This window comes from Colletotrichum navitas (genome assembly GCF_030913465.1).
Source record: "Colletotrichum navitas strain CBS 125086 chromosome Unknown LY79scaffold_24, whole genome shotgun sequence".
In the NCBI taxonomy this organism is placed as follows: domain Eukaryota; kingdom Fungi; phylum Ascomycota; class Sordariomycetes; order Glomerellales; family Glomerellaceae; genus Colletotrichum; species Colletotrichum navitas.
Window position 1 is genome coordinate 63,089 of NW_026850570.1, and position 20,669 is coordinate 83,757.

The 20,669-nt window shown below is 55.5% G+C and overlaps 7 protein-coding genes across 7 annotated transcripts; 3 read left to right on the top strand and 4 right to left on the bottom strand.

The window, feature by feature from the left end:
- Positions 1 to 287: 287 nt before the first annotated feature.
- LY79DRAFT_551286 (uncharacterized protein) lies at positions 288 to 1,659 on the bottom strand. Its single transcript, XM_060557631.1, has one exon. It carries the CDS (start codon positions 1,254 to 1,256, stop codon positions 486 to 488), a length of 771 nt encoding a protein of 256 aa, XP_060414866.1. The 5' UTR covers positions 1,257 to 1,659; the 3' UTR covers positions 288 to 485.
- Positions 1,660 to 2,224: 565 nt separating this feature from the next.
- On the top strand, positions 2,225 to 2,983 carry LY79DRAFT_669124 (uncharacterized protein; the record flags this gene model as incomplete). The annotated part of the gene is made up of 1 exon (XM_060563598.1): positions 2,225 to 2,983. One exon carries the CDS (start codon positions 2,225 to 2,227, stop codon positions 2,981 to 2,983), a length of 759 nt encoding a protein of 252 aa, XP_060414867.1.
- A 2,962-nt stretch (positions 2,984 to 5,945) lies between these two features.
- On the bottom strand, positions 5,946 to 9,455 carry LY79DRAFT_174139 (adaptin N terminal region-domain-containing protein). The gene is made up of 7 exons (XM_060551244.1): positions 9,112 to 9,455; positions 9,019 to 9,032; positions 8,917 to 8,960; positions 8,571 to 8,860; positions 8,185 to 8,519; positions 6,180 to 8,131; positions 5,946 to 6,119 (listed from the first exon to the last, which is right to left on the bottom strand). The coding sequence occupies exons 1-7, from the start codon at positions 9,258 to 9,260 to the stop codon at positions 5,961 to 5,963; spliced, it is 2,943 nt and encodes a 980-aa protein (XP_060414868.1). The 5' UTR covers positions 9,261 to 9,455; the 3' UTR covers positions 5,946 to 5,960.
- Positions 9,456 to 11,031: 1,576 nt separating this feature from the next.
- Positions 11,032 to 12,238, top strand: LY79DRAFT_669127 (methyltransferase domain-containing protein; the record flags this gene model as incomplete). The annotated part of the gene is made up of 2 exons (XM_060563599.1): positions 11,032 to 11,289; positions 11,417 to 12,238. The coding sequence occupies 2 exons, from the start codon at positions 11,032 to 11,034 to the stop codon at positions 12,236 to 12,238; spliced, it is 1,080 nt and encodes a 359-aa protein (XP_060414869.1).
- A 242-nt stretch (positions 12,239 to 12,480) lies between these two features.
- On the bottom strand, positions 12,481 to 13,195 carry LY79DRAFT_514125 (ARP2/3 complex 16 kDa subunit; the record flags this gene model as incomplete). The annotated part of the gene is made up of 2 exons (XM_060554563.1): positions 12,481 to 12,831; positions 12,941 to 13,195. 2 exons carry the CDS (start codon positions 13,193 to 13,195, stop codon positions 12,481 to 12,483), a joined length of 606 nt encoding a protein of 201 aa, XP_060414870.1.
- Positions 13,196 to 13,517: 322 nt separating this feature from the next.
- On the bottom strand, positions 13,518 to 17,370 carry LY79DRAFT_649218 (P-loop containing nucleoside triphosphate hydrolase protein; the record flags this gene model as incomplete). Its single annotated transcript, XM_060562516.1, has 10 exons — positions 13,518 to 14,627; positions 14,679 to 15,004; positions 15,057 to 15,218; positions 15,272 to 15,307; positions 15,359 to 15,378; positions 15,435 to 15,519; positions 15,589 to 15,693; positions 16,230 to 17,024; positions 17,095 to 17,271; positions 17,329 to 17,370. 10 exons carry the CDS (start codon positions 17,368 to 17,370, stop codon positions 13,835 to 13,837), a joined length of 2,541 nt encoding a protein of 846 aa, XP_060414871.1. The 3' UTR covers positions 13,518 to 13,834.
- Positions 17,371 to 17,801: 431 nt separating this feature from the next.
- Positions 17,802 to 18,701, top strand: LY79DRAFT_174254 (uncharacterized protein). Its single transcript, XM_060551245.1, has 3 exons — positions 17,802 to 17,986; positions 18,041 to 18,238; positions 18,299 to 18,701. The coding sequence occupies exons 1-3, from the start codon at positions 17,957 to 17,959 to the stop codon at positions 18,572 to 18,574; spliced, it is 504 nt and encodes a 167-aa protein (XP_060414872.1). The 5' UTR covers positions 17,802 to 17,956; the 3' UTR covers positions 18,575 to 18,701.
- Positions 18,702 to 20,669: the final 1,968 nt, after the last annotated feature.

Consider the following 20,669-nt stretch of genomic DNA (forward strand, 5'->3'; position numbering starts at 1 on the left):
CTCGTAAAAGAGCCTATCAAGGCCCTAGACTCTTAAGCAACGGAACCTCGTGACATCCTTTCAGACCTCGCCGATCAGAGAGATATGCAAGGCGACAAGGGGCTCGATGCTCCTGTATTGGTAATAGTAAACATGATGATGTGCCAGCGTAGATAGCGATTCCAGGAGCGAGCAGAGAACATGTCGCGATTGCTACGAGTGAATCTGGGACTTATACGGTCTTGCGTGGATGATATTATTTCAAACACAGGTTTAAAGAAAACACGGATCGAGTTTTAACCTCTCTACCGCGATCTTACGAGTTGAACGTGGAACTTTTGAATGATCAAGGCACCAAACACGCGTGACATTCATTACAATATATCCACCATGCCAGAGTAGACCAGATATCCGAATCCAAAGAGCCATGCCATGGACAAGCGACCGTCTAAGCAACCACTAAATCAGCCTCAAAGACCCATTCGTCGCTCTGCGTTCCGCCCAAGCTAGTCCAGCGGGCTCCAAAACATACCGGGGTTCTTGACCGCCCCGGCGTCACGCCTTGCTTCAGAAGCGGCGGTGGTGGTCGCACCGGCAGCGCCGGTAGTGGTGGTGGCCATGGGAGGCGCGTTCTCCTCGGCCTTGTAGATTTGGAGAAGGGCCGGGCCGCCACAGAAGGTGCTGGGACTGCCGGTGCAAGGCGAACTGCAATCTGTCTGGTTCACTGCCCACTCGCCGCCGACGTAAGAGCCGCACCAGCACTGGTTGCCGTTCTGGAGACCAGCGTACTTGTAGAAGCGGCGGTAGCATGTTTGCCAGCACTTGGGGACGCTCAGAGACGGGTCGCCGTTGGGGTTGAAGTTGATGTCGAGGAGCGGCATGTCGGGGTCCTCGACGTAGCAGCCCATGTTAGTCCAGGCGGTTGGGGAAGGACCAAGGGTGGGCGCGGTGGAGGTGGACGAGGCGGTGGCAGTCTTGGATGAAGTCGTCGGCTGGGATTCGTTGAACTTGGTCCATGTAATGACGCAGTATGAGTTCCAATTGTACCAAGGCTGGCAGTCGAGACCGACAGATGGGTTCCAACGGCTGAACTCTTCTGGGGTAGCCCTGAAGTAATCGCGTACCCATTCGCAAGTCCTGTCATCCTCGTTATTGAACCAGTCGGCGCAGTCCGAGGTTGTCTCCGGGTCGTAGGGGAGCAAAGGGGTGTTGGTGCAGTTGGCCTTGCGCGCAAGAAGCGCCAGCTCAACAAGAAACAGCAACCAAGAGGTCTTCATGATGAAGCAAGCAAGCAAGCAAGCTGCAGGACTGGCTGGCTCAGCAGGCGATGCGGAGTGGTGCAAGTGCAAGGGAAGAAACCACAAGAATGAAGACGATCAGAGGGCGAAGGTCTGAAAAAGAAGAAGGAGACTTCGGTTCTATCAAAAGAGGTTGGGAAAAGGTCTACCATGACCACGTATTGGCATGGGAGGTAGCATGTGGCCAATCTTACAGTTGTGCATCGGCCAGGCCGGATCCGCTTCAGACGCGAGTGATCTATCTCATGATGGATGCTGAGTGTACCAGTGACATGTAATTTGACATGTAGTTTGACTCGAGGTACGGATATTGCATAACGCTGAGCCTGTCCTTGAAAGGGTTTGGTTGAAGAGTCTAGTGCTTACAATTCAGTCAAGACACGAGCTGCGCCAAGCCGTCGCCAAGAGTATAATGTTCACGGGACACCGAAAGCCAAGAGGCAACTCCCTTTCTTATCAGATCCTTCGGCTGGAAAGAAGAAAAAGGATCCGACTTCGACTGCAAATCCACAAATGCATGCAAGAGGGCTGTTCCTGCAGGACCCTAGGCAAGCGGCGCAGGTACACTACCTAGTACATCCATCCCATCAAGTGTAAATTAACTCTATTCTAGACCGAGCCAATCTTGGCCATTTCGAGCCGGGCCGATATTTGTTTGTTTCTAGGCAGTCGCAGGCAACAAGATTAATTTGATTTGCCCCCCCGCCCTTGGCGAAAATCCCTAGAGCTCGCGGGGCCGACATTTGATGTCAGACGTTCCCGCTCTCTGGTTCTGGCCAATAATCGCGCTTCTCTGTCTGTAAGGGAACTGCTCTCATCTCACCTCGCCTCGTCTCGTCTCACCATCTCCATCTCATCTTGGTGTTTTTTTTTTCTTTCATTCCCTTTGCCACTCTGCACCTCCCAGCCAGCCCGCCAGCAAAGCACTTCGCGCCGCTCGAGAGACCATGGCCACCACCGCTGCTACCACGGCGACGTTCCACCCGTTTCCGGACCTTCCCGCCGAGCTCCGAACTCGAATCTGGGAGCTGACCGTCGAGCCCCGCGTCGTCGACGTGCGCGTGGTCTGGCACCAGCCAAATCCCACCAACGTGGAGGGATCCGAGCCAGGACTGCGTACGACGGACTGGACCGTCAAGCGTCCGCCGCCGCTACGCCACCTGCGCTCGTCTACCCCGACCCCGGCCCAGCTGCGGACTTGCCGCGAGGCCCGCGAGCACCTGACTACATGCCCTGATACCAAATACCGGTACGACAAGGCCTTTTCAGACATCACCACGACACCCTACGACGGGTTCGACCCCGTGCCCGAGGGTGACCCGGAGCGGGAGCGCTACGTCTGGTTCAACTTCGATCGCGACATGCTCTCCGTCGGAGACACGGACCTGAGTGACTTCCGGGCTGTTGCCCGCCATATCCGCCGGCTGCGGCTTAGGCGAGCCCTCTCGGACGAGTACTTTTCCCGCACCGAATCGCTGTTGATCGGCAGACTATTTAAGAACGTTGCCGAGCTTCATTTCATCTGTTTAGACGGCATCAGGTCCGGCTACTCGGTGACTGAAGATATGGATCTTCCCTGCGGGCCCGAGAGCGTGTATTTTATTGACCTGGAAGAAATTGGCGGGACCATGATGAACAGCGTCGATCTGGATACTATGTACATCAAGGAGTGTGAGGAGCTTTATGGGTCGGAAGAAGAAGACTGAGAGGGAGAGGGGGGCTACACGGTCGTCGCCGGGGCCAAGAGTGGTGGGTCATAGTCGCGAGATGTCCACCCACCCTACCTCACTCAACCTTTACCTTGAAAAGAATGAAATCTTGGCCAGAGTCACAAGCACCAGCAGGTGGCTGCGCCCCTAATCTTCTATTCATCCACAGGCGTAGCCCTGTTAACCAACGCAGCACCGGCCGTGGCTTCGTTCTACGCCAGGGCAACGCCAGAAACGGAGCACTCACCCCCTCGACGGCGGAGGCACCGCCGGACACCCCTGAGCGTCATAGAAATCGAGGTGCCGCCGACGCTAGCCACTCACCGTACGCATCGTTTCCTGTCTTCCATATACACGTTGATATGGTGATTGATTGATTGATTTTTGTCTTTGTCCTTGACGTCGAGCAACTCTCCTGTGCCGCTTACAAGCAACAGACCGGGAAAAGGTACAACTATCCCAGGTGTAGTAGCTACACTGCTCATGGCAGCTGCTTTTTCTCTATATAGGACAGAAGGCATTTAAGTTTCTTAACGTCTACCTAGGCAAAATTGCACTCCTTACTGACGCTTGCTTCTTCTTTGGCTCATATGTGGCGTACAAGGTCTAGAAGGGTGCGCTTTGCGCGCCTGCGCCTCGCTGTGGGGCGCGCGAACCCCCCGCCACGGCCGACGGCGAGGATATGCTTAATCTGCACCCCACACAACGAGCGCAGCACCAACTGACCGTACTTACCTACGTAGTACGACGCTCGCCAAAGGGATGACGGGGCCACGAGACATCGTCAGTTGGCTCCGGTCACAAGAGCAAACCATGATCACTGCCCGAGACGCCGAGGATACACGGGAGGGCCTGCGCCACGACGCGTCCAGCCGACCGACCTCCATCCAGCTTTTCATCGACGTGCTTACCGAATGCGAAGACATTCCGTATTTCGCTTGTAACCGCGACAAGGACGGCAGCGTAACAGGGGTCTTCTGGACCTATCGCAAGGGCTTGGAACTCTGGCGAAGGTACCCTGGGGTGTTAACCATAGGTATTACCTATAAGGTAGGCCGTTGCTAATAGTGCGAGATTAGTCTTCTGCCGTTCTTGCTGACCCTCTTCTGCTCGGGTAGACTAACCGTTTCCACATGCCGCTTCTGCAAGTTGTCGGGACTACTGCCGTGCAGACCACCTTCAGCGCGTGTTTTTGCCTTGTGTCGGGCAAGGACACACGTGCCTTGGAACAGGCCCTTTCGCAGATGAAGACGCTGCTTGAGACGGAGAGAATACCACAGCCCTCCGTCGTTATCACAGACCTCGACCAGCGTCTAATAAAAGCGGTCAAGTCAGTGCTCCCGGCTACAACGCATCGTCAGCTCTGTGTTCAGCAATTACTCAAGAAGGCGGCCTCACACATCAAGAACTTGTGGCGCGGGCCTGTCGAGGATGCGCCTGTCGCTCCGGTCGACGATGCCGGGGTTTGGCCCGAAGCCCGTGGCGGCAATACCGTGTCCGGGGTGGATCGGCAGGCCGGCACAACAAACGCCACCGCATCCACATCCACTACCGCCACCCCTACGACGGCAGACGACGAGGTGGTCTACACCCGCAACCCCGACGGGCTTCTTGCCGCCTGGAGGGCAGTTGTTGACGCGCCAACCGAGGCGGCGTTTTGGAATACCTGGACGTCGCTCAAACGCCGCTTTGAAGATCAGGAGGGTGCGTCACCTGGTTCTCTCTCCCCTTCACAAACTTGGCTAATTAAACCCAGAAATTGTCGCCCATTTCGAGGCGCGCTACCTGCCATGCTACCCACAGTTTGCCGCCTTCAAGATCAACAGGGTACGCAACTACGGGATCAAGACGGCGTTGCTCACGCAGGGCGGCCGCAGAGGGCTAGCGTCCCACCTCGTCCGCGACGTCTCCGACCTCCAAAGCCTACACACAAAGATCCTACACATGGTCAGCGACGGGCACCAAGATTACTATATTAGGTTAGGCTCCGAGCAGCGCCGTCAGCGGCCGAGGGCACAGCACTCTCGAATGCTTCAGGGCCTTACCTTCCGGCTATCTTTTCAGGCACTTGACTTGCTATACGAAGAGTATATGCCTGCCCACAACGCCTTTGCGCAGCGCGGCGACCTACCTCCATGTACAGGAAACTTCCAAAGACAGTGGGGGTTGCCCTGCCGTCACGAGCTCCTCCGCCGCCTCCATGGAGGCGGGGATGGCGGGGAGCTCACGCTGGATGATGTTGACTCCTACTGGTGGCTGAACCATACTCCTGTGAGTATTCTTCTAGTCTTCTAGTCTTCTTCTTCTTCTTCTTTCTTTTTTCTTTTCTTTTTTAACAGCTAACTTTGGCCTTGTCCACAGCTCAACCTTACCGCCCTCCACGACCGGACCTTGGACAGCGGCGTCTAATCTATTAGTGCGGATATACACACACATGATATAGCCTGTGACGGAGCTGAGGCTAAGTGGCACTGTATGAAGGTCAAGCTATTATGATAATGAACATTGGTTGCGAATGATTCGGAGAGAGAAAAAAAAACCGAATATCATGACTTCCGCGTGCAAAGCGTTTGCTTTCGATGCCATTATACTCTCTAAAGACGGCGGGATTAGGGCCTCACCAGTGGCACTGTCTTGCCACTCCCGGAGCCTACCTCTACATTGGCCAAGAGGGGACCCAAAGATAGACGCAAGAGCATCACCGCCGGAATGGAACGCGATCAGGTCTTCGAAACCTGACCTACTTTTATCGTTACGCCCTCCAATAAATGACGCTCACCTCTCGTTTTGCTACCTTTGGAGAATGAGTGCCACCGCGATACCACCAGAGACGCCCATGCCCAGTATTTTGCCATGCATAAAACACATTGACATCGACGACAACAGCCACGGGCAAGGGACGAGAAAACAACACCGGGGCGTGGGTATGCCATTAAGAAAGTAATCGTGTGCATTATAACAGAACGGTGCTGCGCTATGTAACCATGACATTGCTAAATGCGTCCGATATGTCAGCCGGGGTCGGCGCTTGGAACTTTTCCGGCGTGTAACCGGCGGCGAGGCGCTCCTGCATGATCTTCAGAAGAACGGCGGGGACGCTATCGTCAGTGGCGCGGACGGTGAGGCGAATCATCTGAGAATGATTGTTAGCAAAGGAACGCCGTTTGATGAAATAGATAGGATGTGGAATTACCTTCGTGCCGTAGTTCGGCTCAAGGCGCATCAAGCAACCAAACTTGCCCGCCTCAGATGTGTGAAGAACGCTCGCTCCAACAAAGTTCTTGGCGTTCGGGTCAACGCCGTCAAGGACACGCCACCTGAAGCCCTCAACCGTTTGCCGAACAAAGAACTCAGTCAACTCCCTATCCGCCTTGCCAGGGGTCAGACCGAAGATCTGCTGCGCTTCGCGGGGGGCTCCGCCAATCTGCTTCCAACGTCTGAAGAAGTCTTCTGCGGAGAGGTCTGCAGGGTCCATAAACTTATGGGCGGTGATGGGCAGCTTCAGGGTGACAGCCTGGAGAGCACCAGCGAGGTAGCTGATGCGTATCGTCGGGCTCTTGTCAAATACTCTCTTGCACTCGAACATAACGACCTGCTGGGACTGCCCGCCCTGGTAGACCGTGCTCTCTGGCAGGTTCTTCACGTCCCACGTGAGCTTGCCCTTCTCGTTTTCGTCAAGGTCCAGTGTTGTGGTAAAAGAGCTCAACGCGGTGGGCGTCTTGTTCTTGAAGTACAGAATCAAACATGCCATTTGGCCTCTGTACTCGGACCGCACACCGACTTGAATCTGGCCATCCTCGTACAAAATGCCTTCTGCCTTAAGCAGCAGTTTGTTGTATCCGATCTCCCAGTTGGGGGATAAGTGAGCGGCACTTGCCAAGTTGGGTGCCTTCGTCTTGGGCTCAGCGGGTCCAATGTTGCTCATGTCCAGACCAGCCAAGTCGTTGACGCCGTTGCCGTTTGTTCCGTTGGGGCCTCCGTTGCTGGCGTTAGGGTTGCCGTTTGTGCTGAAGGTTCGCTTAAGGCCACCCTCCTTGGCTATCTTCAGCTCTGCCGCGTCTGCGTTGGCATCCTTACCACCAACAATCCAGGTTCTCTTATCACTGGTATTGGCGTGCTTCTGATGCACTCTGGCGAGCAGGGCAGACTGTCGTTCCGAGAAAGGGGGCATCTCATCGCAGACGGTTCGCAGGAGATCGTCTGTTGGCATGGTTGCCAGCGTCAGGTACTCGCATGCTCTCTGCTGAAGCTCGGAGTCGAGTGTGTGACTGAAGACTTGGAAGGCCTTCAGGAGCTGGGGCTTGATTTCGGGGAAAAGATTGACGAATTTGACATAACAAGAAAGGATCATAGCCCTTGTACCTGACGAACAAGCGGCAATCTTGCTCTGGAGAGCCAGGAACTGTTCAATGGGACTGCACTTGGGCTGATCGGCGATGAGATGACCGAATTCGCCCAAGATGTACGCTCCGATTTTAACCAGCGTCTCGTGGCAGTGGTCTGACTTGACATACTGCAGGGAGTGCTGGGACGCATAAACCTGCAACTCCTCGTTGTTCGTCACGATCTGAATGACACGCTGCCACACCTCGTCACTGACGTGATCACCGGCCATGGCAATCAGGCGCAACGATATGTCGACGTACCACTGTACATCAGTGGCGTATCGTTCGGTCAGAATAGCAATCTTCAGCACCATCTCCTCGCGGATCGCAAAGTCAGCGTTCTGGAGGTAATGAAGAAGCTCGCCGACAATGACCTGAGCATTCGACGAGTCGCACATGCTGTAAAGGAGGTCGAGACCCTTCCTCCGCACACTGATATCCCTGTCCTTGAGAGACCCAAGGATAACGTCCTGGTGCTGCTTGATCGGCTCCAGAGTGTCGATACGAGCTGCGAGATGCGTCATGGCCTCCAATCCCAAGTAGCGGACGTTGGTTTCCCTAGAAGTCAAGAACCGTCCCAAACGAGACGAAATCTGCTTCAGTAACGCATTCTCGTTGTCGAGGTGAATAATGAGGTTGATGGCTTCGAAGAGAACGGCGTTCTGGGCGTTATTCTGCTGCACGTTCTTCGTCTGCTCCATCGCGAGGTTCAAAATCTTTTGCAGGGACTCTCGGATCATATCACGGATGTAGGTATCGTCTGAAGTAATTTAGTTCTCCGTCACTCAATCCGGGGCCTCATTCACAACTCACCCGAAGGGGGGAAGTACTGCAGTAGGCGCAGAAGCTTGACCTGGAGCCAGGGACACGGAACCTTGTAATAAAGATAGTCCGGAGTGTACTCGCCATCGATGACTATTCTCTTCATCCTTGCGGCGGCCTTGGCGTATGCCCCCTTGTACGCGTCCAGGTTATCCTGGGCAAGGGCCATGACGAGTGATGTGACGGACACAGCTACGCCGACATCCACGTCGTCCATCAGCGAGATGATGCGTTCGGCCCACTGCGGTTGAACGATGTCGGGGTTTTTGCGGTACAAGCGGAGGAGTGTGAGGGATGCCTTCTTCTTGACGAACGCCTTGGAAGTCCTGTGTACCTGTCAGCCTACCATTCGCGAACCATTTTAGGCCGTTACATACGGCGAGATCAAAAGCCTGTGGACCTCTCCGCTAAGGGCCTCTCCCATTTCCCTGCCACCAACGTTGGCGATCGCGTGGAGAGCTAGACAATTGAACAGCTCGTTGTGGTCCAACAAGTCCTTTCGTATACTGTTGACGACTAGGTGCAGGAGCTCGTGCTTCTCGTGCAGGAAGAGGGTCATGGCAAGGTAGCCAATCTGCTTCTCCGAGTACTTGTTCGCCGAAATGAGGTTGACGGCTTCGAGGTGGCCAAAATCGACGTTCCATCCGAGGATGTAGATGTAGAGGAGCTTCGCGGATCGTCAGCCCACTGCCTCAAACCCATGCTGCAGCAGAGCTTCCTTACCTTGCACACATATTTCTTCTTGTGGTAGCCACTGAGGTTTCCGTCTATACAAAGGTTAGCACGACCTCACTCCGCCTTCGAAAGATCAAAGTCGATCCTCACCCTTGAACTTTTGTCTGCACGCAGGGGGATTCGTCAGTATGCCATGGTGGAATATTGCGGGTCAGCATGCCCGGTGAAGGGTGCTTTGCTTACCGAATGTTGGCCAACTCCTTGTTGATTCGCTTCTCCTCCAGCTCCCTAGCTCTGGCGTTTCTCAGGTCGGCAATGAACTGTACCAGTCCTCGCATGTTCGAGTTGTTGCTCGTCGAACGGCCAAGGAAGCCGGACGCTGCGGACGACATGTTTGCGGTGGTTCTCGAGTCGGACAAGGGGATTTCTCGGTCGGGTCTTGTCTATCTCCAACGGCTCTTCCCCCCTCCTCTTCGCGGGACGGGACGGACGGAGTCGACGGACGGGCGGACGTCGGTGGACCTCAGCCACAGGTATTTCGCACACGTGGCGCGATTGCGGCCTCGATTCGATGTTGGGATACGGGGAATCGGTGGGAGTGGTGTTGTCTGCTCTGGGCGAGCGTCGGGCTTTCACTCCATTCGCGCGAGGGGTATTGGTTGGAATTGCCGCTCGCTTACCCCAGCAGCCGGTTCGCTAGCTAGATTGCTGATGCGTGGGGTTTGGGGGATGGATCAACGGTCGGCTCGGTGAACAGTGAACGGCGGACTCGGCGGCTCGAACTCAAATCCGGGCGGCAAGTCCCGCTGCGGGCGTGTCTTGACACTGCGTCTCGGGGGAGGGGCGACTGTGGACAGGTTTGCTTCCCGGGGGTTTGACGCGCACGCGAGTAAGGGCGTGGGCAGTAGATTGGCGGAATAGGGGGCTGACCGATTCGCGACGTTGCACGGGAGACAAGGGGAGTGGGCAAGACGGGTAACATAAACACCTAGGAAAGGGGCCCAGGGGCTTTGAGCTTCGCGGGTGAGAGCGGGAGAGCGAGAGAATATGTGTGAGAGTAGTGAGAGTGAGAGGTAGAAAACGACACTTTAGAAACAGTGGAGGCTCAGGCTCTCGTACTAGGCCCGGAAGGCTTGGGAGCATAAGACCGTAGCAATGTGTGGAGATGGCGAGACGGCGGTCAATTGGCCCTACGGACCGGACGAAGGGTGAAAGCGCAGTCGAACGGGCCTGTCAAACCGCCCACCAGTCAGTCGACCGCTGCAACTCTGGAGTTCCAACGTCCCAGCGCTGCTTGTTGCTTATTTCTCGAGGACCGGGGTGACTTGGTGCATCAAGGGTTGCAAGGTCTGCCCGGTGATTAGCGGAAGCGTGGAGCGTACGTAGTATGGAGTACCTTGATTTACTTGGGTACACACGTGTGTAGGTATGTAGACATGAACCTACTCTCCGGCGCTGACTGATGGGCAACTCGACCTGTCCCGCCGAGTGATCAGACAAGCTGATATTGTCCCCCCTGTCAACCCGAGAGTACCGTGCACAATAACAGCAATAAAACTCAGCAGACAGTGGATTCGGGTGATAACACAACTATCTTAGAGGCAAAAGGGATGGTCTTGGCCCATCCCGACCCAAAGCGCAGCATAGGAAGCAGGGTGGGTTAGTACCATTCCAACCCTCCCCGGCGGAGCCATTTATAATTAAAAAAAAAAAATCTAAGAAAACTGGATTTGAACCTGCAGCCTTTAGGATATGAGGTTTATTGCTGTTATTGTGCACGGTACTCTCAGGTTGACAGGGGGGGACAATATCAGCTTGTCTGTAGACTCTGTCCCGCCGGGGTGGATGTTCCTGAGCACCCAAGACGGGTGTGCATCCAACCCCGTCGAGAGATACGTACCTCGGCACGCTAACCTAAACTTGTTCCTGCCAATTAGCGAAGCTCGAAATGTGTTGTATCATTGAAGGTCGTGAATTCCCATTGAAGCTTCTAGTGTATCTTCCCCCCCTAGCTATCGGTCCAAAAATAAGAAAACCTTCTTTTTTACACCTCCCCCCCTCCCTCTTCCCTCTCTCTCTCTTGCACTTGCGACCATCCCAATTCCAGATCCGAACTCTCCCCCCATGTTCGCCTCCGCCCGTTCCAGAAATGTAATGCCAGTAATGAACCGCACGATCAAACCCCTGTGCCTCGCGGCGGCTGCTCCGTCCGCGCCGGGCTCCCGCCTCCTCGCCGGCGCCGTCCCCCGCCGCTCCTACGCCTTCGCCTCCGGCGGCGGCGTCGGCGCCCAGGCCTTCCAGGTCTTCAACCGCCGCACAAAGTGGCTCCAAAAGGAGCGCGCCGCCTCCAACGTCGAGGCCAGTCGCCAGGCCGACTACCTCAAGGACGAGGTCGCGAACCGTCTCTGCGAGAGGTTGCTTGTAAGTCTCACCTCCAAACAAACCCCGCCCCCCTCTTCCCCGACATGGACACAAGGGGGGCCCATCTGTGACATTGCTCGCCAAATGAGGGTGGTCGCTGACATGCGCGTGTGCAAAAAAACGACAGGACATCAAGCGAAGGTTCCCCCGTGTCCTCGACCTCGGCGCCAACTCATGCAACATCGCCCGCGCCCTCACCCGCGAGAACCCCGACCCGGACCCGGCGAAGCCCATAACCCCGGCCCTGTCAACGCGCATTGACGAGCTCGTCGCCGCCGAGTCGTCCCACGCCCTCCTGCACCGCGACGCCGACCTCCCCTTCAACGCCGACATCAACATCACCCGCCAGGTCCTCGTCGACGAGGAGCACGTCCCCTTCCCCCCCGAGACCTTCGACCTCGTCCTGAGCTCCCTGAGCCTGCACTGGATCAACGATCTCCCCGGCGTCCTGACCCAGATCAACAACGTCCTGAAGCCCGACAGCCCCTTCATCGGCGCCATGATCGGCGGCGACAGCCTCTTTGAGCTGCGCACCTCGCTGCAGCTCGCCGAGCAGGAGAGGCGCGGTGGCATCTCCCCACACGTGTCGCCGCTGGCCGACACCCGCGACGTCGGCGGTCTAATGCAGCGCGCCGGCTTCAAGATGCTGACAGTCGACGTCGACGACATTGTCGTCGACTACCCTGACACATTCGCCCTGATGCAGGACCTGCAGGCCATGGGAGAGGGCAACGCCATCCTGGGGAGAGAGATGGGCCCCATCAGGAGAGAGGTGCTCCTTGCGAACGAGGGCATCTACAGGGAACTCCACGGCAACGAGGACGGGAGCATACCCGCGACGTTTAGAATCATCTACATGATCGGTTGGCGCGAGGGCGGCAATCAGCCCAAGCCGTTGCCGAGGGGCACTGGAGATGTGAACCTCAAAGACATCCTAGAGTCCAACTAGATGCTGTGACACTTGTAACAATACCCCGCCCGCCAAAGAAGGCTGGTGTAAAATAGCAAAGACATGAAGGAAAATCTATGGCTTTCGTTGTCGACACGCCAGTCTGTCTAAATTTGGAATCGTTGAAGGCAAGCTTGTATTTGCCTACACCGAGCATGGCCCGCGCTCGTCATGAACTTCATTATCGCCACCTCCCCACCCGTCTGCCTTCTTCTCTCTCTCCTTGCAACCCGCCCCCACCCTTAAACCCTTCTCCAGTCAGTCATGACACGGCCAATGGTACCCAAGCCAGCCACGTCGACAACCTTCTCGTGCCAGCTGAGCAGCACGCTCATTGCGCTACCCACGCTCTCGTTCGTGGCTCCCGGTCGGCCGCCCATCTGGCTGAAGCCCGTGGGGGCGGCCTGCGGTGGCGGCGATTTCAGGCCGCCAGAGCCGGCCGCGGATCCCGCCATGCCCTTGTAGATGTACTTCATGAGGACGTCGAGCAGCTCGGGGCCGCCAGCCGAGCCGTAGATAGCCTTGAGGAGGGGCGTCATCTCCGAGGCCTTGATGGACTGGAGAACCTCGGTGATGGTCTGGAGGTGGGCGTCCTGTCGAAAAAGCACGTTAGCGACTATGTTGGAAGCCTGACGCCAGTATACAGGGTGCTATTCCGGCGTGGAAAAAAAAACATCCAACTGGAGAAGGGGGCCAACGCACCTTGGCGGCATCGGGACCGTTGTAGACGGGAAACTCCAAGCACCCCCTCAATGCACCCTCGGCGTCACCGCCACGGAGCAGCTGCCGCACCTGGCCGGCGAGCTGCCGCACCTCGTCCTCGCCAATCTCAGGCTGTGGCGGGCGCAGCGTTGACGTGTCAAAGTTACAAGCCGAGTCCTCTTGCAGAGCGTCGATGTTGATGGTCCGCCAGGCATCGCTGAGCGTGGCGGACGTGTGTTGCTGGATGATGGACATTGTCGCAGGTGCCGATCGGTTCGAGGTGAACGTGTTTTGCAGAATGGCAAAGGGATCGAGGGTTATCGGTACGCAGTCCAATGGCACGGGGTTCTCGATGTAGGCTTTGCGTAGCGACTCTCGTCTTGCGTCAGGTAAGGCCGAGAGGTGAGGTAAGGTAGCGGTAGCCGCAGGCATGGTGGGGAGTTGGCCCGGTGTGGAGGATGTGGGGTTCGATGAGGCGGTGCGCCCGGCTGACGACGTTGGTCCGTGCGGGTGCTCCTCAATGCCGCTGCAGACTGGGTCTCGGCCATGGTGTCAGTACATCATCAGCTTCGAAGTCATCGTCAGGCACTATATTCGTTATGTTAAACGGTAAGGTTTCAATAATTGTCCTTTTCCTTTAACCAGCACCGAGAGTAAGGGCACGTCTGAGATGGAAAGTAATAACGGATATTGCAGCTCGTTCTCTACAAACAGAAACATCACTAGAAGACATGGCTGGTTGCGAACTGATAATTTGCATGCCATTGTCTAGGTCCAAAAGCTGCCCGACACACTCTTTCGGGCCCCACATACGTATACACAAACGTTAACCGGTTGTCATTCCACGCTGCCGGCCTCTGGAGATTCAAGCACCCGCACGGGACGTCCCTCCGCTTATGCGTCAATCAGGTTCTCCTCGTTTTGCTGCACCTGCTCTCTCTGCTTGCCCTTATCCTTGGCTTCCTTTGCCGCGCGCTGGTAGAACTCGTTGAGAATCTTGCCGGGAATACGGTTGAGGAGCTCCTTGGGGTACAAACGGAGCAAGCTCCAAGCGAGGTCAAGAGACTCGTAAATGGTGCGCGCCTCGTACTGACCCTGGTTGATGAACTGGCGCTCGAACTTCTCGAGGAACTCGAGGGAAAGCTTGTCCTCAGCGGACAGAGCCTCCTCACCGACGACAGCCTTCATGGCAGCGGCGTCACGACCGATGGCATACTTGGCGTAAAGTTGGTTGGAAACATCGCCGTGGTCCTTGCGAGTCATGCCCTCGCCAATGGCAGACTTCATGAGACGGGACAGAGACGGCAGAACGTTGATGGGCGGGTAGATACCACGGTTGTAGAGACCTCTGTCGACGAAGATCTGACCCTCCGTGATGTAGCCCGTCAAGTCGGGAATAGGGTGGGTGATATCCTCGTTGGGCATAGTCAAAATAGGCACCTGAGTGATGGAACCGTTACGTCCCGACACACGACCGGCGCGCTCGTAAATGGTGGACAAATCAGTGTACATGTAACCGGGGTAACCACGACGACCCGGGACTTCCTCGCGTGCGGCCGAAACCTCACGAAGGGCGTCGCAGTAGGCGGACAAATCGGTCAGAATAACGAGGACGTGCTTCTCGAGCTGGTAGGCGTAGTATTCGGCGGTCGTGAGGGCGAGACGAGGAGTAATGATACGCTCGATACTGCGCGATTGTCAGTCCATTGTCTTGCGATTTGCGCCACGGAGTACTTACGTAGGGTCGTTGGCAAGGTTGAGGAAGAGAGTGACACGCTCCAGACTGCCGTTCTCCTCGAAATCGCGGGTGAAGAATCTGGCCGTCTCCAAGTTGACACCCATGGCACCGAAAACAATGGAGAAGTTCTCTTCGTGGCCGTCATGGACGCCCTTGTTGGTAACACCCTGCTTCTGGACCAAACTGGCCTGTCTGCAGATCTGGGCGGCGATTTCGTTGTGTGGCAGACCAGACGAAGAGAAAATGGGGATCTTTTGGCCACGAGCGATGGAGTTCATGGTGTCGATGGCAGAGATGCCGGTCGAGATCATTTCCTCGGGGTATTCCTATGCTACGTCAGCACCTAGTCCAGAAGCCGCGAGGGGGACGTGAACCTACGCGGGAGAAGGGGTTGATGGGACTGCCGTTGATGTCAAGGTAGTCCTCGGCCAAGACCTTGGGGCCCTTGTCGATGGCACGTCCGGAGCCATCAAAGATACGACCGAGCATGTCCTCCGACACACCGAGCTTCAAGCTCTGGCCCGTGAATTCGACTTTCGTCTGGCAAAAATTTAGCGCACGCATTCTTCGTCGAGATTGCCATGATCTCATACCTTCTGGACATCGATGCCCGATGTACCCTCGAAGACCTGTTTCCATCGTCAATCGGTGTTTTTCGCACGATCGCTCGACTCGCATACCTGGACAACGGCTCGGTCACCTGTAGATTTTGGTCAGCAAGCAGGCTAATGCAAACAGGTGTGGAACGGTAAATACCTCGGGCCTCAAGGACCTGACCCTGTCTGTTGGTTCCATCGGGCAGGGTCAAGGAGACAATCTCGTTGTATCTAGGGAATTTGACCTAGACGCGAAGTCAGCGTTGCAGCCCCAGCATCTCGCTGCGATGGCCGGCGCGACGGGCGACACGCACATTCTCGAGGATGACGAGGGGTCCGTTGACACCGCCAACGGTGTTGTACCGAATCCTCGGCACGATGGAGTAGGAGGGCTCCCGGGGGTCACTCATTGCTTCTGACTATCAATGAGACAGCGCCCGTGTAGAAGACAATGCGTGTTGAGTCGAGAGGGTCGATTAGGAAGGGCGCGGGTAGACGGATGAATGGAGACGTTGCGAGGCGACGTAGGTTAGCTGGAGGAGGTTGGCAGGTCGTTGCAGTGTCGTCAAATGCACAGCACTGGAGCTTGCTTCGTCTTGGTGGAGCCCACTCGGCAAGCTGGGTCACAGCCACAGGTAGTGCCGCCGATAAGATCAGTGGTCCTAACTTCACTGAGGGGAGAGGGGGGCGCGCCTGGGAGCTTCCCAGCGTCAGCGTGTCAGGTTGGGCGTTAGCGCCAGTGTGCAGTGACATCACATGACTGCATCTCCTCCCTCACAGTCGTTTAAGAGTACCTAGATCCTAGGACTGCACCATTGATATGTGAAAGACGTGCAACGTTTTTCCAAAAAAGCAAAACAGATGTCTCAACCCCCAATTATTTAGGTAGGCTTGAATTCCATCAAGAATCGTAACCCAATTACGCCGCCTCTTCACGAGCTCTGGCTCCTAATACCGCCTTGCCAACAGTGCTGTCGTTGGCCTTTCCCAGCTCGCCCGTGATCCAAGCACCGATATCCGACATGGCATCCAGATCGATGCCAGTCTCCATGCCCAAACTTTCGATAAAGTAAACCATGTTCTCTGTGGACACGTTGCCAGTAGCACCAGGGCTATACGGACATCCTCCAAGCCCACCAACACTGCTGTCAAACGTGCGAATGCCGTGTTCCAAAGAAACGGCCGTGTTCACCAGCGCCTGGCCGTACGTGTCGTGAAAGTGCATGGCAATGTCCTCATTCCTGATGCCCGCAGCTCTCATGCAGTTTAGCAGTTCCTTCGTCCGCGGAGCCGTGCCCATGCCGGTGGTATCTCCCAGCGAAACCTCGTCGGCGCCCGACTCCAACAGTTCCGTGGATATCTCGGCCACCTTGTGCGGGTCGACGTCATAGCCCTCGAAGGGGCAGCCGAGAACGACGGAAACGTATGCGCGGACACGGAGACCGGCGGCCTTGGCATCACGGATGACCTCACGGAAACGGTCGAGTGATGTCGCAATGTCGCAGTTGAGGTTCTTCTTGGAAAAGGACTCAGTCGCGGCCGCAAAGACGGCAATTTCGACGGCGGGCTTTGATGTGTCTGCTGATGGCTGGAGCTGCGATGCGAAAGCGCCGGGGTACTTCGCCAGCAGCGCCTGGGCGTTTTGCAGTCCCTTGATGTTCGGGGTGAGGAACGAATATGATGTTTGCTGCAATGGGGAGGAGATGTTTCGTTTCAGGATGTGCTCGAGGATGTCGCTTGAATTGGCCATCTGCAAGTGTGCAACGTTAACAATACGGCTTTCCGAAGATTGTCAGACCGCATGCAGTAAGTAGACTTACCTGGGGAACCCATTTAGGAGAGACGAAAGAGCCGCCTTCAATCGTAGAGACGCCCGTTTTGGCGAGCCTTTCGATCAACTCGATCTTGGTGGCGAGGGGTATCGTCTTCTTTTCGTTCTGCAGTCCGTCTCGGGGACCGACCTCGACGAGCTTCACGTAGTTGTCGCGGGGTGGATGCTGAATTGGGCCGCTGGCGGTTGCGAACCCCCTCGCAGGGATTCGGCTGGCCTGGACCCTCTTGCACGCCTTACAGATTGCTGGACGGATGGCAAGCATTTTGGAGTTGAATTGTTTAGAGATTGTCAACGAGGGGCTGATCGGCAAGTCGTTAGTCAACTGGAGGAGAGCTTGGCCGCATATCGTCGGCTTCTACATAGTGCAGTGCCCCGGTCAAAGCTGCCGACTGCCATCTGGTGCCAGCTGGTGTGGGTGACTTCCAACCCAAATGGGCTTTCGCGCCCATTGTTTCTGCAACTATTACAAGACCACTGAGGGTGTATTAACAGTCCATGCGATATGTCTCGCATCATCGTGAATAAACTCCATTGCATTTCCCTCGACCTGACAGCCCCCACTCCTTCATTATGTTTCGTTGTTTGGCATGGGAACCCCTATATGAGATTAAAGCAAGGACCTTTGCGGACCAGACTGCTGCGCATTCTCATTAGCCAGTATCTGACGATGCAAGCAAGCGGCATAGCAAGTGGGTTGGAGGACGAATCGAACCAAGCGCAATTTCCCCTTGACCGACCACACGTTACCATCAAAAGAGCATACGTCGAAGGCAGCTAATTGACGTATCCCCGCAGGAGTTCTGGTTTTCCTCTAGGATACATACATAGCGACTAGCTACCGCGTATCGATGGCCGATGCTGCTTTAGCTCATTTATCTGTATGACTGTTGAGATCTGCTTGCTAAAGCGACCACCAAAATGACAATGAGAAGGAATCCAACTCAGACAAAGGGCCTCGTACTTCTCCTTCTCGTCCTCAATGTTCTGAATATGCCTTAGCTCGCAGCTGCGCAGACGCCAACGTATGCAACGGTCCCAGCCATCATGCCTACACTGGCCGGCCCCGCGAAGCCGAGAATGACGCAGTGGGAGGAACTATGTACGACCAAAGGCTTAATCGCGCCGTGGCTGTACGTATCGTCACATGGACACCAGGTGTTACTGAATCGCTGACCGGCGTGACCACGCAGGTCCTGGACGGAGTGCGCAAACTCGGCGATGCTGGCGCAATTGACAAAGAGCGACTGTTCGCCGTACGCGACAAGAACACTCGACGGCACGGGTGCGACGGCCGCCGCCGGCGTCATGACCGACTGCTACTGCCCGGCCTACCAGACGATCGGGGCGTAAGTCTCAGGCGCGGGCGGCTCTTCAGGATGTTTCGGGCTAATATGATTTGCCAGGAACTGCCTCCAGATTGTTTGCCCAACCGAGGCAGCGAACTTGTTCACGAAGCAACTGCTTGAGGGCGTCTGCCCCGGGGTTACGGCAGCGGATAATGTCAGCTTCCCACTCCAGATTGGGATAACGACGACGGCGACAAGCGCGGAAGCGATGGGGGCAGAGACGTCGAGAGGAAGTGGTCTGGATGGCGCTGCCGGCGTTTTGAGTATTTCACTGAGCCTATCATTTGCGGCAACTTTGATGGGAATGGTGCTTACGTTGCTATAACGTGGGAACCTAGTAACACTGGGTGCAACATCAAAGCTTCAAGTGCAACTAGTCACTATAGTGGCTACATTTTTTCCAATGTTGAGATAAACGATTACCTTCATATAACATATCAAAGAATTCAACGTTCAAATGTTTTGTTTCAACATTTACATTGCATTCTGGCCGCCCCAGCGAGGGCTTTGCGTCCTCCAGTGCTCTTCATGGATTACCTCGATTATATGTACAGATATCGATACCTAATAATGGGGTATTAAGTGCTCGTAAAGGCTGACATTTAATCGTGTTTTGTGTCTGAGGTACTGTACTGTACATTCTGTTCCGTCCCTTAGTGCCGAAATCGAGTATTAAAACCGGCGTTCTCTCAATAAGGAACTTTTGGCACTCGGTATCGTCACGCCATCTAGGATAGGTACTAATCCTAAGAGATGAAACGCAGGGCTAGAAAGGCTTGGCTATTTGACAATTGATCTTCATCAAAAGTTCGATGTCTGGTCGATTTGAGTATGTCCCTGGATTTGGACCGCCCAAGGAGGCATCCTTCGATAACACGGTGTGTTAGCCCAACAGGTGGGATTATCGCCATCACAGTAGCACTTGCCGGAGACACTTCCAATACAGTTTAGCACTCGATTACCATTCATATTACACGTCTTCCTGCTGAGCCTCCTCCCACCCGTGTTCCTACGACATTCCTGTTCTTCTGCACCCGTAATTGAACTCTGGAGCCACCACACACTAGGCACAGCAAATTATCGGAATCACTTCCTTGTATGGCTGACAGAATGCCGAGTGATTGAGTCTGATTCACGTGTACTTCGCAACCAGACCAGAACTCTCCATACACTGACCCGCTTCGGCTACTAGGTTTTCTTCGAAAACTGGGCCATCTGCCACCTACGCCCTTTTCACCAGGGCCACCCCTTTGCCTGTTTTCCACTACTCACGTTACTTGACTAACGGGTCCTCATTCTCCCACGCGAGTAACGCACGCGTGCCTGTACAACGAACACAATGGCCGGTCTCTCCTATCTGGTGTACCCGTCACTAACAAAAACCCCAGACGGGACGACCGGGGACAAGACATGCTGCCGTCTGCCAGCACAGGTACAAGCTGCAGCCAGATTTGGCCATTAGGGCTATCTGAGCCAGATTCTGACAGGAGCTTATTTCTTTACGTTTCTCCGATATAATCATGTGAGGGCCAGCACCGGAGATGGTTGCCTCGCGGCGACGCCTCGCGGCGACGCCTCGCGACAAAGTTTTCGGGCGGGGGTAGGGGGTGAGAGAGGAGAGGGGGTGTGGAAAAAGTGAACAATCATGTATGCCCATCGGTTGCAACTGAGACCTTGATTTGTACTTTGAAAGAGCTCCCAATCATCGATGGCATAGATAGCGCAAATTCGCCCATTTTCTCAAGCAGACGAAGCAAGCAAATAAACAGGCAAAGAAAACAAATGGCGTTGCTCGTTGCTAGGGGCTGCCGAAAAATAAGGTTCGGATTGAGTGCTTGAGTGCAGCGGCCCCAAAAGATCAGCAACCAAGACCGCCTGAATTGTCCCACCCGTTCGCCGCGGAAGCCAATCAATTGCTCGCAAACGCTCCCCGAAGCACAAACGTGCAGTAGTTCGCCGCTAGGACCGGGGCACTCCCGTCCTGCTAGCGATGTGAGTGCGTTTAAGTCGACTACATTCGACGGTGTCGTTCATAACGACAACTGGAGACCGCGCGTTGATGCATTTGAGCACATCGGGGGATCTTCATCTCGGTCAGAAGGAAGAGGACGGTATACGGTAGGACGTGCCTGGCTGGGCAGGACTGTGGACAAGGTACATGCACAGTGGATGGATGCCTGCACAGTGCAGCCCCAGTACAAATCGCTGGACGACC

What these genes read in the sequence shown, in the direction of transcription:
- LY79DRAFT_551286 (XM_060557631.1), bottom strand. Translation starts at nt 1,256, where the DNA reads ATGAAGACCTCTTGGTTGCTGTTTCTTGTTGAGCTGGCGCTTCTTGCG.
- LY79DRAFT_174139 (XM_060551244.1), bottom strand. Translation starts at nt 9,260, where the DNA reads ATGTCGTCCGCAGCGTCCGGCTTCCTTGGCCGTTCGACGAGCAACAAC. An exon ending in AGAAGAAATATGTGTGCAAG is followed by an intron (nt 8,861 to 8,916) that starts GTAAGGAAGCTC and finishes CGATCCGCGAAG; the next exon opens with CTCCTCTACATCTACATCCT. An exon ending in AGCCGAACTACGGCACGAAG is followed by an intron (nt 6,120 to 6,179) that starts GTAATTCCACAT and finishes AATCATTCTCAG; the next exon opens with ATGATTCGCCTCACCGTCCG.
- LY79DRAFT_174254 (XM_060551245.1), top strand. Translation starts at nt 17,957, where the DNA reads ATGGCCGATGCTGCTTTAGCTCATTTATCT. An exon ending in CTGCTTTAGCTCATTTATCT is followed by an intron (nt 17,987 to 18,040) that starts GTATGACTGTTG and finishes GACAATGAGAAG; the next exon opens with GAATCCAACTCAGACAAAGG. An exon ending in GGCTTAATCGCGCCGTGGCT is followed by an intron (nt 18,239 to 18,298) that starts GTACGTATCGTC and finishes GTGACCACGCAG; the next exon opens with GTCCTGGACGGAGTGCGCAA.